At 39.3% G+C, this 20,718-nt stretch overlaps 1 protein-coding gene across 1 annotated transcript in view; it reads right to left on the bottom strand.

The window, feature by feature from the left end:
• Positions 1–20,718, bottom strand: part of UST (uronyl 2-sulfotransferase) — a 152,558-nt gene that overhangs the window by 55,155 nt on the left and 76,685 nt on the right. Inside the window, exons 4-5 of the mRNA XM_066315652.1 lie at positions 17,769–17,848; positions 1,860–2,013 (exon numbers count right to left, since the gene is read on the bottom strand). Coding sequence (XP_066171749.1) covers positions 1,860–2,013; positions 17,769–17,848 — 234 coding nt within the window. The remainder of the gene's footprint in view (positions 1–1,859; positions 2,014–17,768; positions 17,849–20,718) is intronic.

Below are 20,718 nucleotides of genomic sequence, written 5' to 3'. Positions count from 1 at the left end.
GAGCCTGCTTTCTAGAGCAGCTGAGCTCCCACACCTTCACATTGCAGTTTGAGGATGCTGCCCTCAGCTTTTCAAGGGAGATGGCCAGTGTTGGCAGCTGTTGATGAAGATGCCAGGATGGCCTGGACAGTTTCCTAGTTGTCCACACCAGTTGTCCAAGAGACAGGAAGCCAAGAACATCATGGCAGATAAAAGCACAATTAGCCTCTAAGACTCAGTTTCCAGACACACATCTTTTGCTTTCAAACCCCTCACTTCTTGTAAAATAGAAGAGTAACATTTACAGCTTCTCCAGTCCATTTTGTAAGTCTATAACTGCTATCAACACAAGGCTTCTCAAGTACCCTAGCAATGAGCTCAGTGTCATGGATCAATCAGCAATGTGTTTTCCCGCTGTTATCTAAGGCATGATGGAAGAAGAAAAGTAAATGCTCATATCCTCCCGCTGCTTTCATGTATCTGCTCGTGGTCAGGCACACCACATCCCAAACAACTTAGGTGTAGTATTGTGATCAATGTTGAAACTATTTAATATGCTAAATCTAAGTTTATCCTTAAATAGTGCCCTGTAAAGAGAATGTTTCATGGTGCGTTTTGCATTTAAAAGAATTTTAGGGAAGACTTGCAAAAGTTATGAGACCTGCAATGAGGCCGCCCATCAGTCCTGTGCTAAAGCTGCATACTGGCTCATGCTTGAGAGGTAAAACCAGCTGCTTACTTTCTTCACAGCTAGATTTGGCAACTGATTTTACAGATTTCTGAAGCTATGATTCCAAAACCCCCAATACCTGAATTTTAAGAATATGCCAGCCTTCCTTGGATTCATCTAACTTCAGCTAGGGCTGAAAGTGTTGTGTGACAGTTGTGTGACAGTTGTGCTCTCTATGGCTCATTATACATCTTGTACTCTACTACCGCCTCTTCAAAACCTCACAAAAACCTCGTCTCTTTCTCCTCCAAAGGCCACAGACATATCTTGTTTTGACATGACATCTGGCCTGCAACACCTCATAGCAGACCATCAAGCTGTCCTGTCACTGTTGTTTGACTGAACTCTCTGCAGGTGCAAGTACGCCTGAGGGCTGGGTCCAATCAAACTGGACCTCCATTACAGAGAGGGCAAGAAAATTCCACCATTTTGCCTTTTTTGAGAGGTGTCTGTGTACACGAAAAGAGATCAATATAAACTGAACTAGCTACCTCTCTAGCTTCTGTATTTCTTATTTAGCATTTATTCAGCACCTACTGCCATGGGACCTTGGTATGCAACAAAAGCTGGCAGGTGTTATGACAGTTCAGCAGTTGTACAAATTTGAAACATTATGAATAGCTTATTCAGAATTATTGCCATCATCTTAACCCAAAAGAGACAAAAGGCAACAAAACCAAAACAAGAATTGAGACTAGTGCCCTGGTGTAAAGAACATTACAAACAACTTAGCATCAAGAACATTAGAGACTTGAGCTCCCTGAATGAATAGCTCTGTTTCTCAGAATCCTTCTGAGGCTGCAGTTACAGACGAAGTCCAAACCTAAAAATCTGTCTCAATATTCACAGTGATAAATAAAGGGAGAATTATTATATTACTATGCAGTGCAAATCCAGCTCAGTGAAAGAAGCATAATTCAATGGTGGAAATCTGGAACTTGCTGTCAGCTTATTCAAGATCAAACTAAATTCATTGGGAACACTCTACACAGTAAAGCTGAGCAGACTAAGGACCGGGTGAGAAAAGACAGAGGAAAAACACAACATGGAAAATACCTCAGGCTCTCACTTTTCACGCATCCAGTTTGAGTAATAGCACTACATAACGATGATGGGAAATTGGTAATCAAAACCTTTTATTTAAACATACCAGGTATCTTTCCTCCTGCCGCATGTTGGGGGTACGGATCATGTGATTCTGTTCTCCTCTCCAGTCTCCGAAACGTCGAAAAAAATAATTGGATAGGAATCGGTTGACAGGATCTCTAATAATATTGATGTACACGGGCTGGTCTCCTCCAAACCTGGTGGGAAGAGAAATGGGTGAATGTCATCACAGGGTTCTACACAGATACGTACCTATTATCTCTCATCTGAACGCTTTCAAATCACTTCCTACAGGAATTCAGAGCTTTTACAAGGTGAGGAGTGAAACTGAGAATCTTACAACTAGCTCCTAAACCTTTGGAAACGCATGTAAGATCTCTTTAGGTGAACAGTAAATACAGAATCACATTAAGCTATATGTATGTGTACTACAAACATCTCAGTTGAAAAACACTTTTTACATTGCATCAACAGTTTTGCTTATTGAGTTCTCTCCGTGCTGCTTTCAGATGAAGAACCTTCTGCAGATGAATCAGAGAATGAGCATTTCTTCTTCTCAACATACTTCCTATCTGGGCAGTCATATCAGAACAGGCACCACTCAACAGTAACTTCTGGAAGACAGCCTAGGATCACCTTTGCCTGTACAGTAAGTGTAGTAATGTGCAAAGGATTTTCAGCTTACTTTGAAAACTTTTTTCCAAAAGCTTCCTCTGGATGAACTGACAGATATGCCTGGAATTTCCGACTTTTTATTTGCTGGAACTTGTGCAGAACCTCATGGCCTCACCCCCAGCCTGCACCACCAGCTGGATTTGAGGTTATTTCATGGTTATCCAACACTTTATCCCTGTACTGCACTTCATGAACATCTTTTTTTAAAGTCAGTATGAAAATTCTTGCTACAAGAAAGAAATTAGGTATCAATCTCAAGTACATGCAAGTCCAAGGAAAAGGAAAGAGTAACAACAGCTGTGACCAGGCTTGCACACAAGCAAAATGTAGCATAGATATCTACAACATAGAGGTGAGAAGATAAACCAGAGCAACTTCACCATGTTGACTTTACCTTCTACTATGTCTCCTACTGGTGCTAAGCGACAAACATCTTCAGTTCAATAGCTGAGACACCAAAAGAGCAAAGGAGGAAAAAGAAGCTTGGGAAGGGTTTGTGACTACACTCCATTTTCAAAAGTTAAAACACGGACTGCATATTTTAGATCAACACACAGCATCAGAAGAGCAGGCCTAACTGGAAGAAAAAAAGGGGGAGCCGCTTACACTGTTCCACGGTCAAAATTTAAAAATGGACATTCATGGAACAGACTTATGGCCTACAAATTCTGTGAGACAAAGAATAAAATAAACCTTCCTGTACTGAGAGGTTTATAGGATAAATATATCCTATTTTCCTCATTTAAGAACATGGATTATGCTTCTCCCTTCTGTTTCCCCAATTTAAGGGAACAATTTTCACTTATGCACTATGTTATGCTTTATTTTTGGCAGCTTGAGGACATAGCCATATTTAAGTATTTAAATGCTATTCTGATGATTTTCTGAGTCACAATTTATATAATTTCTTCTAAAATGCAAAATACTAGATTAAAAGAGAGAAAACTGAAGACATTCATTAAAGTAAAAAAAAACCCTCTAGTTTCTCCTCCTCTTTTGAGGCAATGAATAATTGAATCTGTATGATAAAAAAATCAATATTAAAGAGGCAGCAAAATTGTTTAAAATTATGAATTCTAGTAAGGACAAAAGAAAAATCTCATAGAGTTTAAACCTGATTTTTATTCTGCATGATTCTCCAGTCTCCCAAATAAAGTCTGCAAAGGCTTGTCTCATGAGTAACTATGCCTATCAGTAATCTCATTGACCTCAGTGTTGCAGGATCACTGCCGTAATTTGAAATTGCACAGACAGCATAAAATTTTAAAACAATCCAATTAAAAAGCCATATGCTCCTTGCTTCCTGATTAGTGCACAACCCAGTTTGGACATGGATGTGCAAATGAAATATGAGAATTTAGTACCCCGAATAATTCTCTAAGTTTGTCTTTGCTGCTTTTTATCTTTATATAGAAATAAAACCTACATTTTTAAAAAAAGGCATTCCTGCAAATACCACAGAACAATGTGGCTGTAGAACTTCATCAATATTTACTCAGATAGAAAGCTTTGAGTGGATGCCTTGGCCTGATAGTTTTGAAAACTAAACTTTTCAAGTGAAATTGCTGGAAAGAATAAATTGCATCTAAATTACTGGTAACATTATCTTCCTGCTGCTTGATGCAGATAGTAATAATCAAAAGACAGAGGTGAGTGAAAGAGGGCAAAGAAAAGGGGAAGCAGAAGAAACAGTAAGAAGTAATGACAGCAGCAAGCTGTCTTAAGATAACAAAAAAACAAACCACAAGATTCATAGAAGCAAGAGAGCCGGAATGTCCTGCCCCAGGTTTTGTAGAGGATGTTAAACCTAAATGCTCATCAGAAGAGTGAAAAACAAAGATCAGCTAATAGCTGTCTTGATAGAAATTTTCAATACATATTGTCTTTTCTGAAGTAAAAGGAGGGGTGAGATTGCATAACCAACCCACCATATTCCCAGAGCCCATCCTTTTGCTGGTAAGGTCATGTTTCTGAACATGAGAACAGTAAATTCAGGACCAAAAGCCCTGAGAAAAGAGGCTCACATGAGCTCATTCATCCCAAGAGAACAGCTGAGACAGGTCACTCTTTCACAAATGCTACAGAAGAACTTCCATTCCTGAAATGGAGATTGCAAGTGCTCCCCACCTCCTCAAACACAGGACAGCTCAAATTTCTGATTTTCTGCAAAATGTAACAAGCTACTATACACCCAGCCGTGGGTTGCTGCACCAGGCAACAAGCCAGGAATTATTAGAAAAATCAAGTCTGTTCTGGTTCTTATTCAAATGTGCATTCATAGTTTATAATACTTGGAATTCCAACCATTTGTTTCTATGGACTGTTCTCTGAGTCTTTTATGGAAGCTAAGCAGCACTCACATCACATAAAAAAAATCCTAACAGTTCAAAAAAAAATCAATTACCTTAAGTTATTTAGAGAAAAAAAGGGCAAATCAATGCTTTATTTGTTCAAGTATGTTCTGCATATTTTTAGATACCTATCAATCACAACATATTAAATGCTCTCCTGAGTGAAACTTTTCAGATTAACAACACCCACATGAAAGTGCTCTTGCAAAAAAATAGGTACGTGCTCTCATTATATATCACATCACCTTATTTGCACTCAAACACCTATTGTGAAGGATTCAAAATGGGACACGATCATATTTTCCAGGTCTGTGTAGCAGATTTACCTTCTGTGAGTGGGAACATGATTGGATCCTTCATGATGAAGTTGCAGGATATTCTCTTCTCCAGCAGCACATTGGTGCAACTGGGAAGAGTGGGTCAGGGTACCACGTCCCACAACACCTTCCCGTACTTAATATCTCCTATTTTATACTAGTAAATTCCATTCGTTTTAATGGATCTGATCTGTTGTTGTAGCTATATTTTTGGAGTCCCCATAAAAAAAAAACCCAAAACTAAACTATTTGCAAGCTCCAATCAATGATATTTAACTTCATTAATAATATATTCCCTTTGTCTTTTATAAAGCCTGCGAATTATGTGAGCTTGCCCCTTCACATTACTGATGAATTCCAACTTTATTATTCACATGACCAAAACCTTAATTTAAAACCCTTTACAAACCCTTTGCAATTAGGAGAAAAAATGAACACGTGATTTGCTTGGCTTTAAAATGAAGGCTGTCTTAGCTCCTATTATTTTTCATTTCACTTCAGGAGGTTGCTTCCTTTGCATTTCATACAAAACTCTTCACACAAGCAGAAGATGGCTTCTTCATCCTTGCAGGAAAACCACAATCCCTCAAGGAAAAGATGACTCCTAATCTATTCTCTGTAATAACTTCATTTGCCTCTTAACATACATACAGTGTTTCCCCTTAAACAAACAGGGTGGTTATTAGAAATTCCATATAATGGAAGAAACAAGAACCAACAGCCACATAGTATTATTAGGAACAGGCATATTTTGTCCTTCTTATAAAGGAAGCACAATTTCCTTTTACAGAGCCATACAACTGAGAATCACACAGAGAACAACTGCCCAGCCATCTTTACTCATCAATTATGTTAGAGCTCCATTACCTGCCCTGCAGCACAGCTTCACAGGGAGGTCACGTAAAAGCATTAGCATAGGACCCTCCACCTTTTTAGGACTTAAATAAGATGCAGTTACTTAAACATTTATCTTCGTAAAAAGGTATTTTGATATATAAGTTTTCCTAACATCTTGCATCAGCATGGACTTGTGGCAATGCAATCCCCAGCACACAGGGCACCAGGCTCTTCTGGGATGCTCCACTGATCCTCCTCAAGGATGAGCTGCAAAGAGGAATGGGCAGAGCTAATCATGAATTTGTTTATCTTCCTTCTCTTGTCTGTAGTGCCACTCTTGCAGCCTTTACCCTCATGCTGGGGTCACGTTTTCAATCTTTTCTTTAGAACAGGGGGAGTTGATATAGGGCATTTCTCTACTGATGCACCTATGCCAGCTATACGGTTATTTCAGTCATAACAGTACAGGCATAGCTGAACTGGTACAAGGACTATGTAGAGCAGACTTCAGTTAAAAACTTTCACTTCATGAGGCCTTTTTACTTTCTTGTAGAGTACTAACTAGGCTGCCTCTCCCCAGCAAGCTGAACTAAAAGTTATGTCAGTCTGATTTAGTTTATCCTAGTTATGTTCCCTAGTTTATCCTAGACACAAAACAAGCAATGCAGAGAGATGATGTAATTATCACCCCGGGAGCATTCAAAAAACATGTACATGCAGCACTTAAGGACGTGGTTTAGTGGTGGACTTGGCAGTGTAGGTTAACAGTTGGACTTGGTGACCTTAGCAGTCTTTTCCAACCTTAAGAGATCTATGATTCTATGAAACAAATATTTTAATTTCAAAACTGCACATTTGACTGGCCTGCCCTTCAATGGGAGGTGTGTACAAAATGCCCAGTGGTTCAAGGTTAACAGTAAAATAGTGCAAAAGGTAACACTGTAAAGCTTTGTATTTCTCTATTTCACCATCCTGTAAATCTACCAGAATATTTTAACTGTATTTTGTCAGTCATGCATACTAAACAATGAAGAGGTTTTTTTTACCCTATACTTTTCATTCACCTGAGGCTATTGACATAGCTCAATATAAAAATTCACAGTGAACAGCACCAACAAGGGTAAGTATCCTGCAAAGGATAAGTATCCCAAGCAAAGGAAATACTAATTATGTTTTCATTTATGTAATGCAAAGTTACAGCTGGAAACAATAAGAGAATAAACATTAACTCTCAGTAGAAGACTTAACAGCAGCTAAACTCTCCATTAATTAAAATCACCAAATTCCAGATACCCCGTATTTAAGACTTTGTTCCAAAGGTCTGGCTCAGGATCTCTCTAGATCTTTGATTAACGCTTCATTGTAATTCAGAGATGCTAATGTTGTGCATTATATAGAAGAACAGAAAAACTAATTACAAAGTATTACAATAAATTTTCTGCAAATAGTAGAATAGCTGATACAGCTCTTTGGAAAGTATTAAATCAACAAACATGATAGGTAGAGAAGATGTATTTTCAAAATTGAATGAGACCACAGATTTGGCTGAGGTAGTTATGTTCACATAAAATCTTGGGGCTCAACTTCTTAGGAATGTTATTATTCAAAGGATGCAGAAATGTACTCAGCATTGCATATTCAGCTTCCTGTATGAATACATTTATCCAGGGCAGTATGGTGACTCCAGCTGTCCTGTGGAAATGGCTGTTGCAGAGAGCAACTCAGTCTTAAGAGTGTCCGTATGAAACCGAAATACAGTAAACTGTGTATAACCAAAAAAAAAAAAAAAAAAATCATTGTAACTCAGCAGTATATATCATGTATGGAATCTACAGACTATAAAAATCAATCCAGGTAAAACTTTTAACTTGCTGCCCTGTCACAGATGTGCAAATCTACCATCAGAGAGGGACCGTGGACAATACTCTGCTTGAGGATTTGAACCTACACGGTCTAACGTGATAATCTGTGATTCTGAAGCTAGGTGCAAAGTGATACTATTTTCAGAAATGAAAGCTGCCAAAGGAGAGACTAACCAAGGGAGTGGTTTGCTGGTAAAGAGCCACCTGAGCCACCAGGCAAGAAAGACATAAGAAAACATTTTGCACTGCAGCATGGAAAATGAAACCCAAAGCATCTAGAGCCTGAAGCAGAGCATATTCACAGGGAAGGAGTAGCTCTGGTCAGGACATGCATATTTCCACATATTATCAGCAGCGTGGGAGGCCTTACAGGCCAAAACAATCCTAGTTTCCCTTTTCCTGAGAAGCAGGAGGAGAGAGGAGCAAAGACCTGACACAGCACTCATGTGACCATTCACAGAGTTCATTTCCAGAAAAACATGAACAAAGTTCAGCGCAGCATCACAAAAATGAGGAAAAAAAATTAAAAGCCTCCAGCTTGCAAAGAGAATGAGAAGGAAAAAAACACAGAAGGCTGAGAGCTGACTGCATGACAGTGTGTAAGAAATTACACATGAAAGTACACAAGTGAAAAATTTGATGAGTCCTTACACAGTGGACAAATGCACCCTGAGATTCAAGGAAAAAGAGTCAATTGGACTTCTCAGAAAAATTAGGAGGAAAAAATCCCTCAATTTACTATCTGAGAGAACAATTCACTATTGAAAGAATTTATCAAGTGCAGCAGATTCTCTATTACTAGTGATTCAGAATCTAGACTCCTGTTTCCTTCCTGAAAGATGGATGTTGTAGGTTTAAATTTATATATCAAAGGTTAAAAAAGCTTCAAAATTACTTAGAACTCTCATCATCCATTTTTTTTTGACAGAAGACAGGATCAGCTATGCAATTGCCACAATCAGCTTCAAAAGTCCTCTATTATGAAGGACTATATATCTGTTCTGTTGTTTTGCTGTCTTTGTTGTTCTAACCTTTTCCTAAATGTCGGATTTAGAACTTGATACAATTCAAGTCCATCACTTGTGTTATCATTACTCATTAAGAACTGCATAGCCCCTTTATCTCTGCAGAGCCTTTTAAATTAAAAAAAATAAAAGTATCAGAAGTGTTATGACAGTGCCCTTTCCCCCCATCTTCTCTATTTTTTTTCTTTTCCTGTGATTCTAGGTAATTTTTTTAAATCTCTGATCATTCTTCTTATACTCTTTTGGATCCCTCTGGACTAAACATCATTCTTCTTCCATCAAGTTACCCTCAAACTGGTAATCTGCAGTGTGATTGTGAGCATGGAAGCTGAACAACAGTAAAAATCATAATTGAGGAGTTATGCCTGACCTCACCATCAGCAACTAGATTTAAAGCAACAATCTCTATTCTGAGCATATCATGTTATGAGCTAAAAGAAAGATAAAAAGTCCACTGTGTAAAGAACACAGGAAAACTAGGGGAATAAATTCTAAATTAAATTATTTTAAAATCTGTGGAAAAACTCACCAAAAGCAATCCTTAAAAAAATAAACCCCCGAAAAACCCTGCTTAGATCACATAAAGGTCAAACTGCACATTAGATTTGTACTTAGTCTTCCATCAAGTCACAGTTAAAAAGCATCATTACACACTCACATAATTTAAAGAATGTAGTATAAAAAAGGAAAAAAAGTATGTAGGAGGGATTACAGCACCATGTGGCCATTCATGAAATGTGTACTTTACAAGGCAGACCTCACATGATGGTAGAAAGTGTTTCATGATGTGTTAGCAAAAAGTACAGATTATAATGAACACACATAAAGACACAGTGTTAAGGCCACGCACATGAGTTTAGCTGACACTTCCCTACTTTTAACAACCTACCCAGAGGGTAATTTTTTTTTTTTTTTTGCTACCATATTTTTAACGACATTTCCCTAAGTGTGTATTTTTTTTTTAAAGGAGAGAAAAATTCCCACAATATAAAATTACTTTAAAAGACAATCAGTTTTAGGCTGCAATCATTGCTTCAAGATGATGACTCAAGGCAGCATTCAAAGAGCCCAATCCCTCCCACAGCTGCACTGTACAGGGTCAGTGCTGCTCTTTGTAGAAAGCATACCTGAGTCTGCATCCAAAGGGTCACAGACACTCAGCATCTTGTTATGTCAGCTCCACACATCTGCCCAACACACTCTTTTCAAATGCCAGTGGAGTATGGTTAACACACGTAATAGGCATGTTCTATAAAACATGCTGTGTGGCATTACTTGTTCCAAAGAAAAGAAGAAACAATAATCCCCAAATTACTAAAAAATCTCAGTGCTGTGACAAAAATCACATCACTCTAAGACAATGAAAACCGCATCACAGAATCACTTTGGTTTTACTGACCTCCAGTCAGTCTATAAAAAAAAATTTCTATTTCCAAAACAATGGACCAAAGATATACATACATAGGTTAAGTCATTGCAAAGCAAGATATTTATTTGCCAAAAAAAAAAGATTGTAAATGTATCATCCAACCCTTCCAAATTATCAACAAGCTAACATGCGAGGCTTCCAAACACAAGCTGCCAGAACAGAGTGTGCTTCAGCTCACAAACACAAAGCTTATTGACATGACAGTTAATTCATCAAGATTTACTTCCTTTTTGTTTGTTAGCTATAGACACATTTTGCAAGAACAAGGGAATGGTGTAACATCAAAGTGCTGTGTTAAAACACAATTTTTAGAGCTGCTCCTGCATGAGAAAAAAATCACAGAACCAATGACTAACAAGAAAATCTCAGCAACATGCAGAAATCAAGTTTTGTTTTGTTCTTATCCGGACTGAATTTCTCTGTCCAACCCTGCCTTCATATAGCATGTGATTTATTGCTACCCATAGGTCAGAATTCAGGTCAGAGTTGAAGGAAAATCACCAACATCACCAGCACTGCTGCATGTGACACTGTCTGCCTCTACAGCAGCCCAATTTATTCCTTTTTATTAGTTAGTGTTGGCCATTGTTTCTGTGCAAAAAATTAATAAAATAAAAAATTCAGCAGTGCTGATACAGACTGTCTACCAAAAAAGGCTTGTTTCAAGAAAAACAAGAACTTTGCACATGAACTCTGCTAATGAAAAACAGAAAACTAGAAATATTTCTTATGTTGATTCTAGGGACTAAAGGCCAGCTCCTTCCCAGGCAGAAGACCCAACAGATCTTTCTTTCCTCCCCCAAACCTGTCTCCCACACCTCTCACATGGAGCAAGGGCACAGTGGAGCTGGGGCTGGCACCCGAGCAGGGCACAGGGAGGTGACTGCTGGCTGTCGCCCAGCACAAAGTCCACCAGCTCTGTTTGCACGGCTTTCCCTTCAGCAGATGTACCTGCAGTGTGGTTGTCTCAGTCCTCTAGTGACCTTCTCAACGTGGTTTCAAAGTGGCCAACATGCTCAGAAATTAGGAATTCAGGAGGGAGAGAATGGAAAGACAGGCAGAACGCCTGGAACTGCCGCAGGGCTCGTATTTCTTCAGAAATTGACGCCAAAAGTGAAGGGTTGTCCCCTCCCCTCATGCACATTCATACATATGCCAAATGCACACCTACAATATTAAATACTGAAGCTAAAAGGAAGAAGAGGGCAGCCTGGCAGCACTGAAAGGATGACTCCTGACACAGCAGTGCTGGGTGATAATTCATAAGAACAAATAAGATGCACTGAACTGAATTATAAAGACTAATTAAACTGTAAAAATAAATAGAATCAGTGCTTTATCTCTGCATCTCCTTAGCACATCACAGGAAATTTTAAAGGAGCAAATTCCTCAGTGGCCTAGAGTTACTGCAGAAAGTAAAGAATTTACAGCCCCAGTGAGACATGAAAAAGCCTGTTTCACTTTCTGGGTTGCTGTTTCAATGCTTCTCCCATCTCTGACTTCAGCCTGCCCTGATCAGCCAGCCTTGAAACAAAGAAAACTCACCAGTCACTGACAGAGGCATGTCAGGCTTTTACATTCACCTGCAACATTCACTTACCCCAGAACAGGAAGGAACACGCAAGTTCCCTGCTCTGCCTGAACTGGAGTCCATAACTGCATGCCCAGAAGATAACAGTTTGATGTTGGAGAGAGACATGCTGCCTTCCTGTGACCAAAATAATAGTTGTGCAATTCTCCACATCCCCGACCAATCCTTACCCAAAACCATGGCCTTGCATTTCTGCAAATGTTCTTCCAGCTCCTCTGAAATCTCTGACGCTTGGAGCACTCACCCAGTATCTTCAGTCACTGCCTAGTGACTGTGACAGTTAAATTCAGCAAATTACTGAATAACCAAGGGGGGCCTTTTCCACAAACTTGAAGCTTCTTCCTCATTCATTTTTTCACAGACAAAATAGATAACAGGCACTTACGATAAAGCACAGTGAACAAATTGCAGCTATTCTGAAATAGCTTTTTATGTCTCTGCAGGTTATTCAGCTTCTTCACAGCTTCTGCACTCCAACACTGTATGCCTGGAGCTAGCTACCAGCAACACCTGGAATCTCAGCAAATATATCCACATATAAATCTTTACCTGCTTAGAGACATTGTATAATATTTGCACCTGATTAACACTTTGGATGTTTTTCCCAGCAACATTAGTATATAAACTTCAAACCAGAAAAGACAATAAAAACCCCAAACCCACAAAAAACACAGCACCACTTTCTACAAAAGAAACAGTCTTGAAATGGACTGGATGGAGTAGCCACCCTCCAGAAGCACAGGGTCATCTCCTAAAGCTAGCCACAACTGGGATCAGAAGCTGCAAAACACTTTGTATAAAAGCTTTCTCTGCGACAAGGGCTACGTAGAAATTCACTAACATGAAAGAAGAACAAGAAAGTTTTTTATCTTCTGTTTGAAGCTGGAATTAATTACAGTTGTGTCTGTAAAAATTCACATAAAATCTGCTTTCACATCTCCTTTTATCTTTTTGTCTGCCTCTTTGCACTACTTTGGATTGAGAAAAGATAGTAGTGAATCAAAAGATGAAGATGCAGGAGAGTAAAGGGGAATTCATTTACTCAGCTGAACCAACAGGCACTCTTAAAAAACTGTTCAAGAATGAGGGGAAAATGTCCTTGGCAAGGATTCAGGTCAGGATGAGATTTTCAAGGTTTCAGAACTTTGTTCAGCAAAACTAATGGTGCTTCAGAAACACGCATGTACTCAAACTCACCCCTGAAGGCTTCGTTCACTTCCACTGGAAATTTATTCTGGAAAGAAGTTACAGCCTTTTTTTTTTTTATTTCACTTGGAAACAATCATAAGTAAATGCTGTGATGTTTTTCTGAATAATCAGAGAGCTTTTAAGTGTTGACAGGTTTATAAGTGGGTACAGGGCACAAAGGCAGAAAATTCAACTGATTTGTCATTGCTGCTATTCACATCAGAAATATTAAAATAAACCCCCAACAACTTTATTGCTTCACTACTGTTTGGGAAGCTGAGAAGCACTAACAAGGATGAGGAAAAGGCTGAGGTATTTAATGCCTTCTTTGCCTCAGGCTTTAATTAAAAGACTAGTTATTTTTGGCGTACCCTACCCCAAGTTGGAAGATAGAGACACGGAAAGAAGTCCCTGTAATTCATGCAGAAATGGTCAGTGAGCAGCTACACCAGTTAGCTACACACAGGTCAATTGGGCCAGATGAGATCCCCCCAGGGTACAGAAGGAGATGGCAGAAATGCTCACTGAGCCCCTTTCCATCACTTACCAACAGCACTGGATAAGCTGGGGGGGGTCCCTGTTACTGGAAGTCAGCAAACATGAGGCCCTCCTACATGAAGGGCTGGAAGGAGACTCCAGGGAAGCCTGGAGCACACTTGATGTCAGGGCCAGGGAAGGTTGTAGAACAGATGATCCTGAGTGCCATCATGTGGCACATGCAAAACCAGGGCACCAGGCCCCGCCACCTTGGCTTTGTCAAAGGCAGGTCCTGCTTAGCCAACCTGACCTACTCCTACGACAAGATGACCTGCTCAGTGGATGAGGGCAAGGCAGTGGATGTTGTCTGCCTGCACTTCAGTAAAGCCTGTGAAGTTTTCCTACAGCATTCTCCCAGAAAAACTGGCTGCTCATGGCTTGGATGGGTGCTCTGTTTGCTGGGTACAAAACTGGATGGCTGAGCTCGGGAATGGTGATGAATGGAGTTACATCCAGCTGGCAGCCACTCCCAGGTGGCGTTACCCAGGGATCAGTATGGGGCCAGTTCTGTTTAACAGCTTTAATAATGATCTGGATGAGTGGATCAAGTGCACCCTCAGACAACATCAACTTGGACAGGAGAGCTGATCTGCTGGAGGGTAGGAAGGCTCTGCAGAGGAGTCTGGGCAGGCTGGACTGATGGGCAATGGCATAATGCTCAACAAGCCCTGGTGCTGGCTCCTGCACTTGTGTCACAACACCACCAAGCAGCACTACAGCCTGGGGGCAGAGTGACTGCAAAGCTGCTTGGTATTAAAGGACCTGGGGGTGCTGGTGAACAGCTGCCAAACTTGAGACAGTGTGTGCCCAGCTGGCCAAGGCCAGTGGGATCCTGGCCTCTATCAGCAAAGTGTGGCCAGCCACACAGGGCTGCCATCTTCCCCTCTATCCAGTACAGAAGTGACCACACCTCAGGTCAGTTTTGGGCCCCCCACTACAAGGAGGACACTGAGGTGCTGGAGTGTGTCCAGAGAAGGGCAACAGAGGTGGTGAAGGGTCTAGACAGTAAGTCGTATGAGAAGAGGCTGAGGGAGCTGGGGTTGTTTAACCTGGAGAAATATTCACAGAAAACCTTACTGCTCGACAGCTATCTGAAAGGAGGTTTGTAGCCACAAAGGAGTTGAGCTCTTCTGCCAAGAAACAAGTGACCAGGCAAGAGGAAACAGCCCCCAGTTGCGCCTGGGAGGTTTAGATTGGATATCCAGAAAAATTTTTTTCATGGAAAGGGTTGTCAGGCATTGGGACAGGCTGTCTGGGGGAGAGATTGAGTTCATATCCCTGGAGGTGTTTAAAAGACATGTAGATGTGGCACTCAGGGACATGGTTTAGTGGCAGATTTGGGAGTACTGTGTTAACAATTGGACCTGATAATCTTAAGGATGTTTTCCACCCTAAATAATTCTACATCTCCATTTTTAAGCCAAAGCAAATTCAGATTCACATTTTTCATTACTCTGCTTACATTTTCTCTGCTTCTCTAGTACCTTGGTGATATGCTTTAAATGGCTTAATGCAATCCCTACACATCTTGAAAACACTCAAGCAGAGAGGTGCAAGGCAAGCAGAAGAGACTTTTGTTCTAAATGTGACTTACCAAAAGAGTAGCAAAGTAACATGCCTTCTAACTCCTACTCTGCCAGCTCAATATATGCAGGAGGAAGGAGAATAAATTGTTTCTTATCCCTTCCTGTGAACAAAAGCTTGGTTTCAAAGGTATAAAATGCCAAGCAAGAGAAGTGAGTCACTGGACTGATGTCCAAAATTGCTGCTCCTGCAAAAAGTCAGATTCCAGTAATGGCTCTGCTGCAATGGCATGCAGAAAGCCTCACGCCTTTTCCTGGAAGGGAGCATGAAGTTTCATCAAAATAGAGTTCTTTAATGTTCAAGCTAATCTTTGAGCTTTTCACGGATCTAGAGCTGACCTAAACCTGCAGTCAGGAGTCAAGTGTTGTCTCGTACCCACCCCTCTACATCTGTCCTGCTCCCCACTGGGCTGGCTGCTCATGCCAAGCCATTGTCTGAGGTCTCCAGCTGTCAGCCAGAAAACACCACATCAATATTCTGAGCCCCATTCTTTTAGTCTGAGGAGTTTTGCATGACTTTTTATGTTGAACTGGCAGAAAAGCTGGGTCAAACCAGAAAAACAGTATTCCACAGACATTATGAGTCCAGCTAACCACTACAGATAGGAAGGATTCTATAAATTAATAGCTTAAAGAAATCAAGTAAACTAGAACACTTTCAAAATATTGTAATATTTATAATGTGTATTTAAATCACATCCCAAAATTTCTGTAAATGCAATACTTGACAATCCCTTTTCTAATGAAATGAGTTTAAAAAAAAAATCACCCTAGAATTAAGTAACTGAGAAAATACAAAACATGCTAGTTCACTGTTAAGTATAACACTGCTAATAAAAAATAGTTTTGAAATAGTTTTGAAACTAGGAACTAAAACTTCCAAAAATGTTTAATTTCTCAGAAACACTAAGAAATGCTGAACACTAGCAAGCAATGTTGCTCCAATTCAATGCTGTCTGATTCAGAAGACTCATCAGCCTTTTCAATACTTTACACCTACTAGTTAAACCAAGGATACTCTCAATAAAACAAAAGGTAAGTTTTAAGGTTTGCCTGAAAGGAAGAGCCAAAAGAGAAACTACAAATCATTTTCTACATCTTTTGTAACTGTTTGGTATTTTCACAGATTTTTATTGCAAGAAAAAAGTAAATACATTGTAGATACACCATGTACACACTACAGAAGAAACATGGCACCTTTGTGGCAAGGATGTACCATAGGTACAGAAAATGCTATCCACAGGGAGGAGCAAGAGGTTAAGATTGCTCATCTTTCTCTCTCATACCTAATGTTGAGTACTATCTGAAAAAATCAGCCTAATCAGGAAACATCCCTTTGACACTCACATGTGGCTACTCTTTTGATCTTGCAGTTTGGAAGAGGAAAGAGATCATTTACCAAAAGTGTGAAGTCCTAATGATTTTTTTTTTAAAGGTAATACATTAGAAATGGAACTCTCAAGGAATCAGAATAGAGTACACAGAAGATCAAAATTTTGTTTAACTCTTCTCGTTTCCATGTAAAAACAAATGATGCCCATAGTTAAGTTCTATATCAAATGAATTTCCAATTGCTCAAAATACTTTATTTTCTAAGAAAACAGAACTGAACATGACCCCCCGAATTTTATAATTTCTTACTACACTGTCTACAGAAGCCTGAAGCCATGTACTCACATTACCATGCTAACAAAATGCTGTGTATTCAGGCAAGCTCTTGCAAAGATCTGCAGTACATTCATAATTCTACAGAATTTTTTAAAATCTAAATAGAAGGAATCCAATCTGGTGGTACCGCTAGCATGGTTCCTGAATATGATTTCCAAATTAAATTCACAGCCTGGGCAATAACCGTCTGCAGTCTGCTTTAACCTCTGTATCCTGGTGAAATGCTAACTGGCATCACTCATTCAAGTCCTTCCAAAAATTCCTTAGAAGTTTCATCCAAATTCAATTTTCTTCACATTCTGTGCTATAAAAGTCTCTAGAGTCTTGCTGCATAGTTTTAAATATCTGCCAGAACGGCACTCCCATGATACAGAGTGTAATCTGTTTACATGGTTTAAAAATACTTCCAGAGCCTGTGGAATGGGGACTATTTTGTCAGAACAAAACTGAATTGGTTATATTGGTGAAGAGCCATTCCAGGCACAAAATTAATGAACCCAGTGCCGTTTTCAATCTCCTTTTAGTGTCAGGCTAGACAGAGATTAAATGTTAACACAGTTTCTGCCAGTTTTAAAACACAAGTGCAGAGTTTAAAGACCTAAGTTACCATCTTTTGCATGTTGACTGGAAACATTGCAAATCACAATCATCTCAAGAAGCAAAAGCATATAATAGCGTCCTGGCTTTTCACAGACTGTACATAATTATGGTAGAGAAATGTGAGCGTGGGGGGAAAAAAACCAACAATTTCAGAATGTGAATTCTAGTGCCAGAAGGTAGGAAAAAAAAGTTCATTGTATTGTTTAGGAGTAAAAGAGGGAAAATGTTTTACGTATTACAATTAATAGAAATCAATGAAAAAGATTTTTGACAAAAAAAAGTTCCTTACCTTGAAAAGTTGAGGAAATGAACATGTCTAGTGAATAAATAGGGCTGCTCAGCAGTGCTTATGTTTTTAATCAATTCCATCTAAAAAGAATTAACAAATCAAATTTTCCACGTTAAATCAATGCACAATTTGAGACAAACATAAAACTTTCAAACAACATATGATGATATAATTTTCAAGTCTGAATTACTCAGGACCTCCTTCCCCACTATCCCTCCCAAACACTGTCATCAAGACAGCATGATGAGTATTTTCTGTCTAAGCAAAAAAGGTTGAGCTGCAGACACCATTCTGCTACCATGCAGCTTACATACTTCCAGTATACTTACAGAAGTGGGTATCAGTTTAAAGAAAGGCATAAACTAAAGGAAAAATCTGAACTCTTTCTAAATATGCAAGAGCTTTCCAAATGGCAGCTGCCCTCTGAAGACACTAGCTCTATTCACCCCAATGCCAAAAATGTAAAATGTCTAAAACTGTAATAGAAAGCAGGAGCTGAGCCAATGGCCATTTCTGTGTAACAATAAATGCTGCCAGCACAGCCAAGACACCAATTGATTTGCTTGTTTAAATATAGAAATCAGGACTTGCAATTCCTTTTCCTAGTAAAACAAATTAGGACTACAAACTAAATGGGCACTTTTAGAAAGATGATGCTAAATTCTAGTCCAGGCCTATTCAAATAATGTTAATTAAAAAAAAAAATTCGAATTTTCAGACTATTAAAATAGAATAACGTAAGCAACACCATGGATATGACAATCTATTTCATGTAAGCTGAGCTCTAGCTATGACTGACAGGAAACTGGAAGTGTCTAGTGAAGCATCATGTTAGAGAGTCAATGTTTCAGTTAATTTTGCTTCCTTCTTATTCATTTCGTAAGATTTATTTCCCAGCTTTCTGTTCTGTGTTCAAATGAAGGCTATGTTATGGACACTGAACACAAGTGCACTTGAAATGACAGGTTTATTAATTTTACGAATTGGGTAGGAGAAAGCAATTCATACATTGGGGGACAGGAAAAAGTAAGTCTGTGAACCTCATGTTCTGATTTAAATCATGTTAATTCATGTACTAAATTTAAACAACACTAAGGAGATATTAATTAAAAAATGTATTTCTTAAAACTTGAGTGCTATAGTAGACACAGATAAAATAAGCAAAAACATGGAGTCCAGCCTGTTGTGTGGTGACTGGCATGTGTGAAGTTACATGTGTGGAGTAGCAAAAAGAACATGGTGAAAAATTCTGTCCATGGCATAGCAAATATCAAACCACATTTAAGAGACAGCAGTTGCCAAATTTTTTCCCCTTGTAATGTCCAGTTTCAAAAAACTGATATTTTGCCATAGTTTCTATAATGTGTGTCTCATCTTACTGCTCCTTATTCATCTTGCATCCTGCACTTCTTCCCACATACCCTGCCTTCTTCTTTCATCCAACACAAGCCACAGCCATTTAACTTCCAGGAACGAATGAGGAAGTGCACACACATATAGACCTCCTTTACTTTCCCTCAGTCTTCAACAATTCTATACACAAACATGTATGATGGCCACTGAAGCAAACGGTTCAGCTTGTCCATCTTCTCAGGATGGACTTTTTCCTGCCCAACTAGTTTGACTACATCAAGGGATATTAGGTTTATAAACCTTATACATCACAGCATGTTAGGTTTGAGAAAGTATAGCAAGATATGTTACATCTGAAAAAGGCTTCCAAAGAAATGGAATGTAAGACAAGATCACCAACAGAAAGACAATATAAAGGAAAAGGAGAAACAGGAGAATATGGAAATGTGCAATCAAAAATTTTTTAAAAGAAATTAAAAAAAAGAGAGTCAGGAAGGGAATAGCATCCCTTCCTTAGTTAGTCATATAAAGAATCTGTGCTTGACTGAAGCACAAAAAAGTCTTCGCACAGCTTCTTCAGCACAATATAAATGCATTGGACAAGAAATTCATACACCTGAAGAGCCAACCTTGTCCAAATCAGAATTAGAATGCCCAGGAAACTTTGCAATACTTAGCACAAAGGAAGTGAGTACTGTTTCTTCGTGCTGTGAAGAGACAAAGGCTTTCCTAGCAAACCAACATGTTGACATTTCTTTAGAACTGGTAACTCAACCAAAAGATTATATTCTTCATTCACCTTGCAGAATCAAACAACAGAAGGCCCTGGAGCCTGTGTATCAGATGTCTCAGTTGGATTCTGTGGTAGTCAACTCACTACAGATTCTTTTTTTGTTTTACTGAGACAAGTTACAGGAGAAGTGAAATTCTCAGAACTTTATGAAGTCTTATGTTAGATTTTGGATTTTACTTGTGTTGCTCTATCTGCATGAAGTAAGGAAGGAAGACGGCAGAAGGAAGTTACTCATCTGGTATAAAAACTCTGTTCATGCCCCATGGGCATCTCTGCAATTCCTTCTAGGAATAAATGAAAAAAACCTTACTAGAGTATAAATATGGAGACAAAGATACTATGCCCATACAAAGTAATCCCACTAAATCTAAAAACACAGGCAACTCTAGTAGAATACTGCTAGATAAACTTAGTTGGGGGTATATGAGGGTGTTGCAAAACACCACATTGAGCTTCCCTTGGCTCCCTGCTGTCCCCAGGGCTGGCATCAATTTGTTATCAGGAAGCAAAATAACACAGCACTGCCATGTTTCTCACTCCACTTCACCTGATGTCAGTGTCCCATGAACCTGCTGCTGGACAAGCACAGGACTTTGGCCTCGGAGCAAAGGGAGGCCGGAAAGATGCACACAGTGCAGGACAGCATCTGGCTCATGGCCTTTTTTTCATCTCTTGCTACAAATTCAATCTCTTGAGCTAAGACAACAGCTTGACCCAAAGCAGAAACAGAATTTTATTTTGACTTGGAGTACCTTCATATTTAGACACTTAATGATCAACTGGACTTGTAAGCAGATGTGGATA

This window comes from Sylvia atricapilla, chromosome 3, assembly GCF_009819655.1.
Source record: "Sylvia atricapilla isolate bSylAtr1 chromosome 3, bSylAtr1.pri, whole genome shotgun sequence".
NCBI classification, from domain to species: Eukaryota; Metazoa; Chordata; class Aves; order Passeriformes; family Sylviidae; genus Sylvia; species Sylvia atricapilla.
Note: the sequence above shows the minus strand (reverse complement) of the source record. Positions and strands in the feature narration are given on the sequence as shown.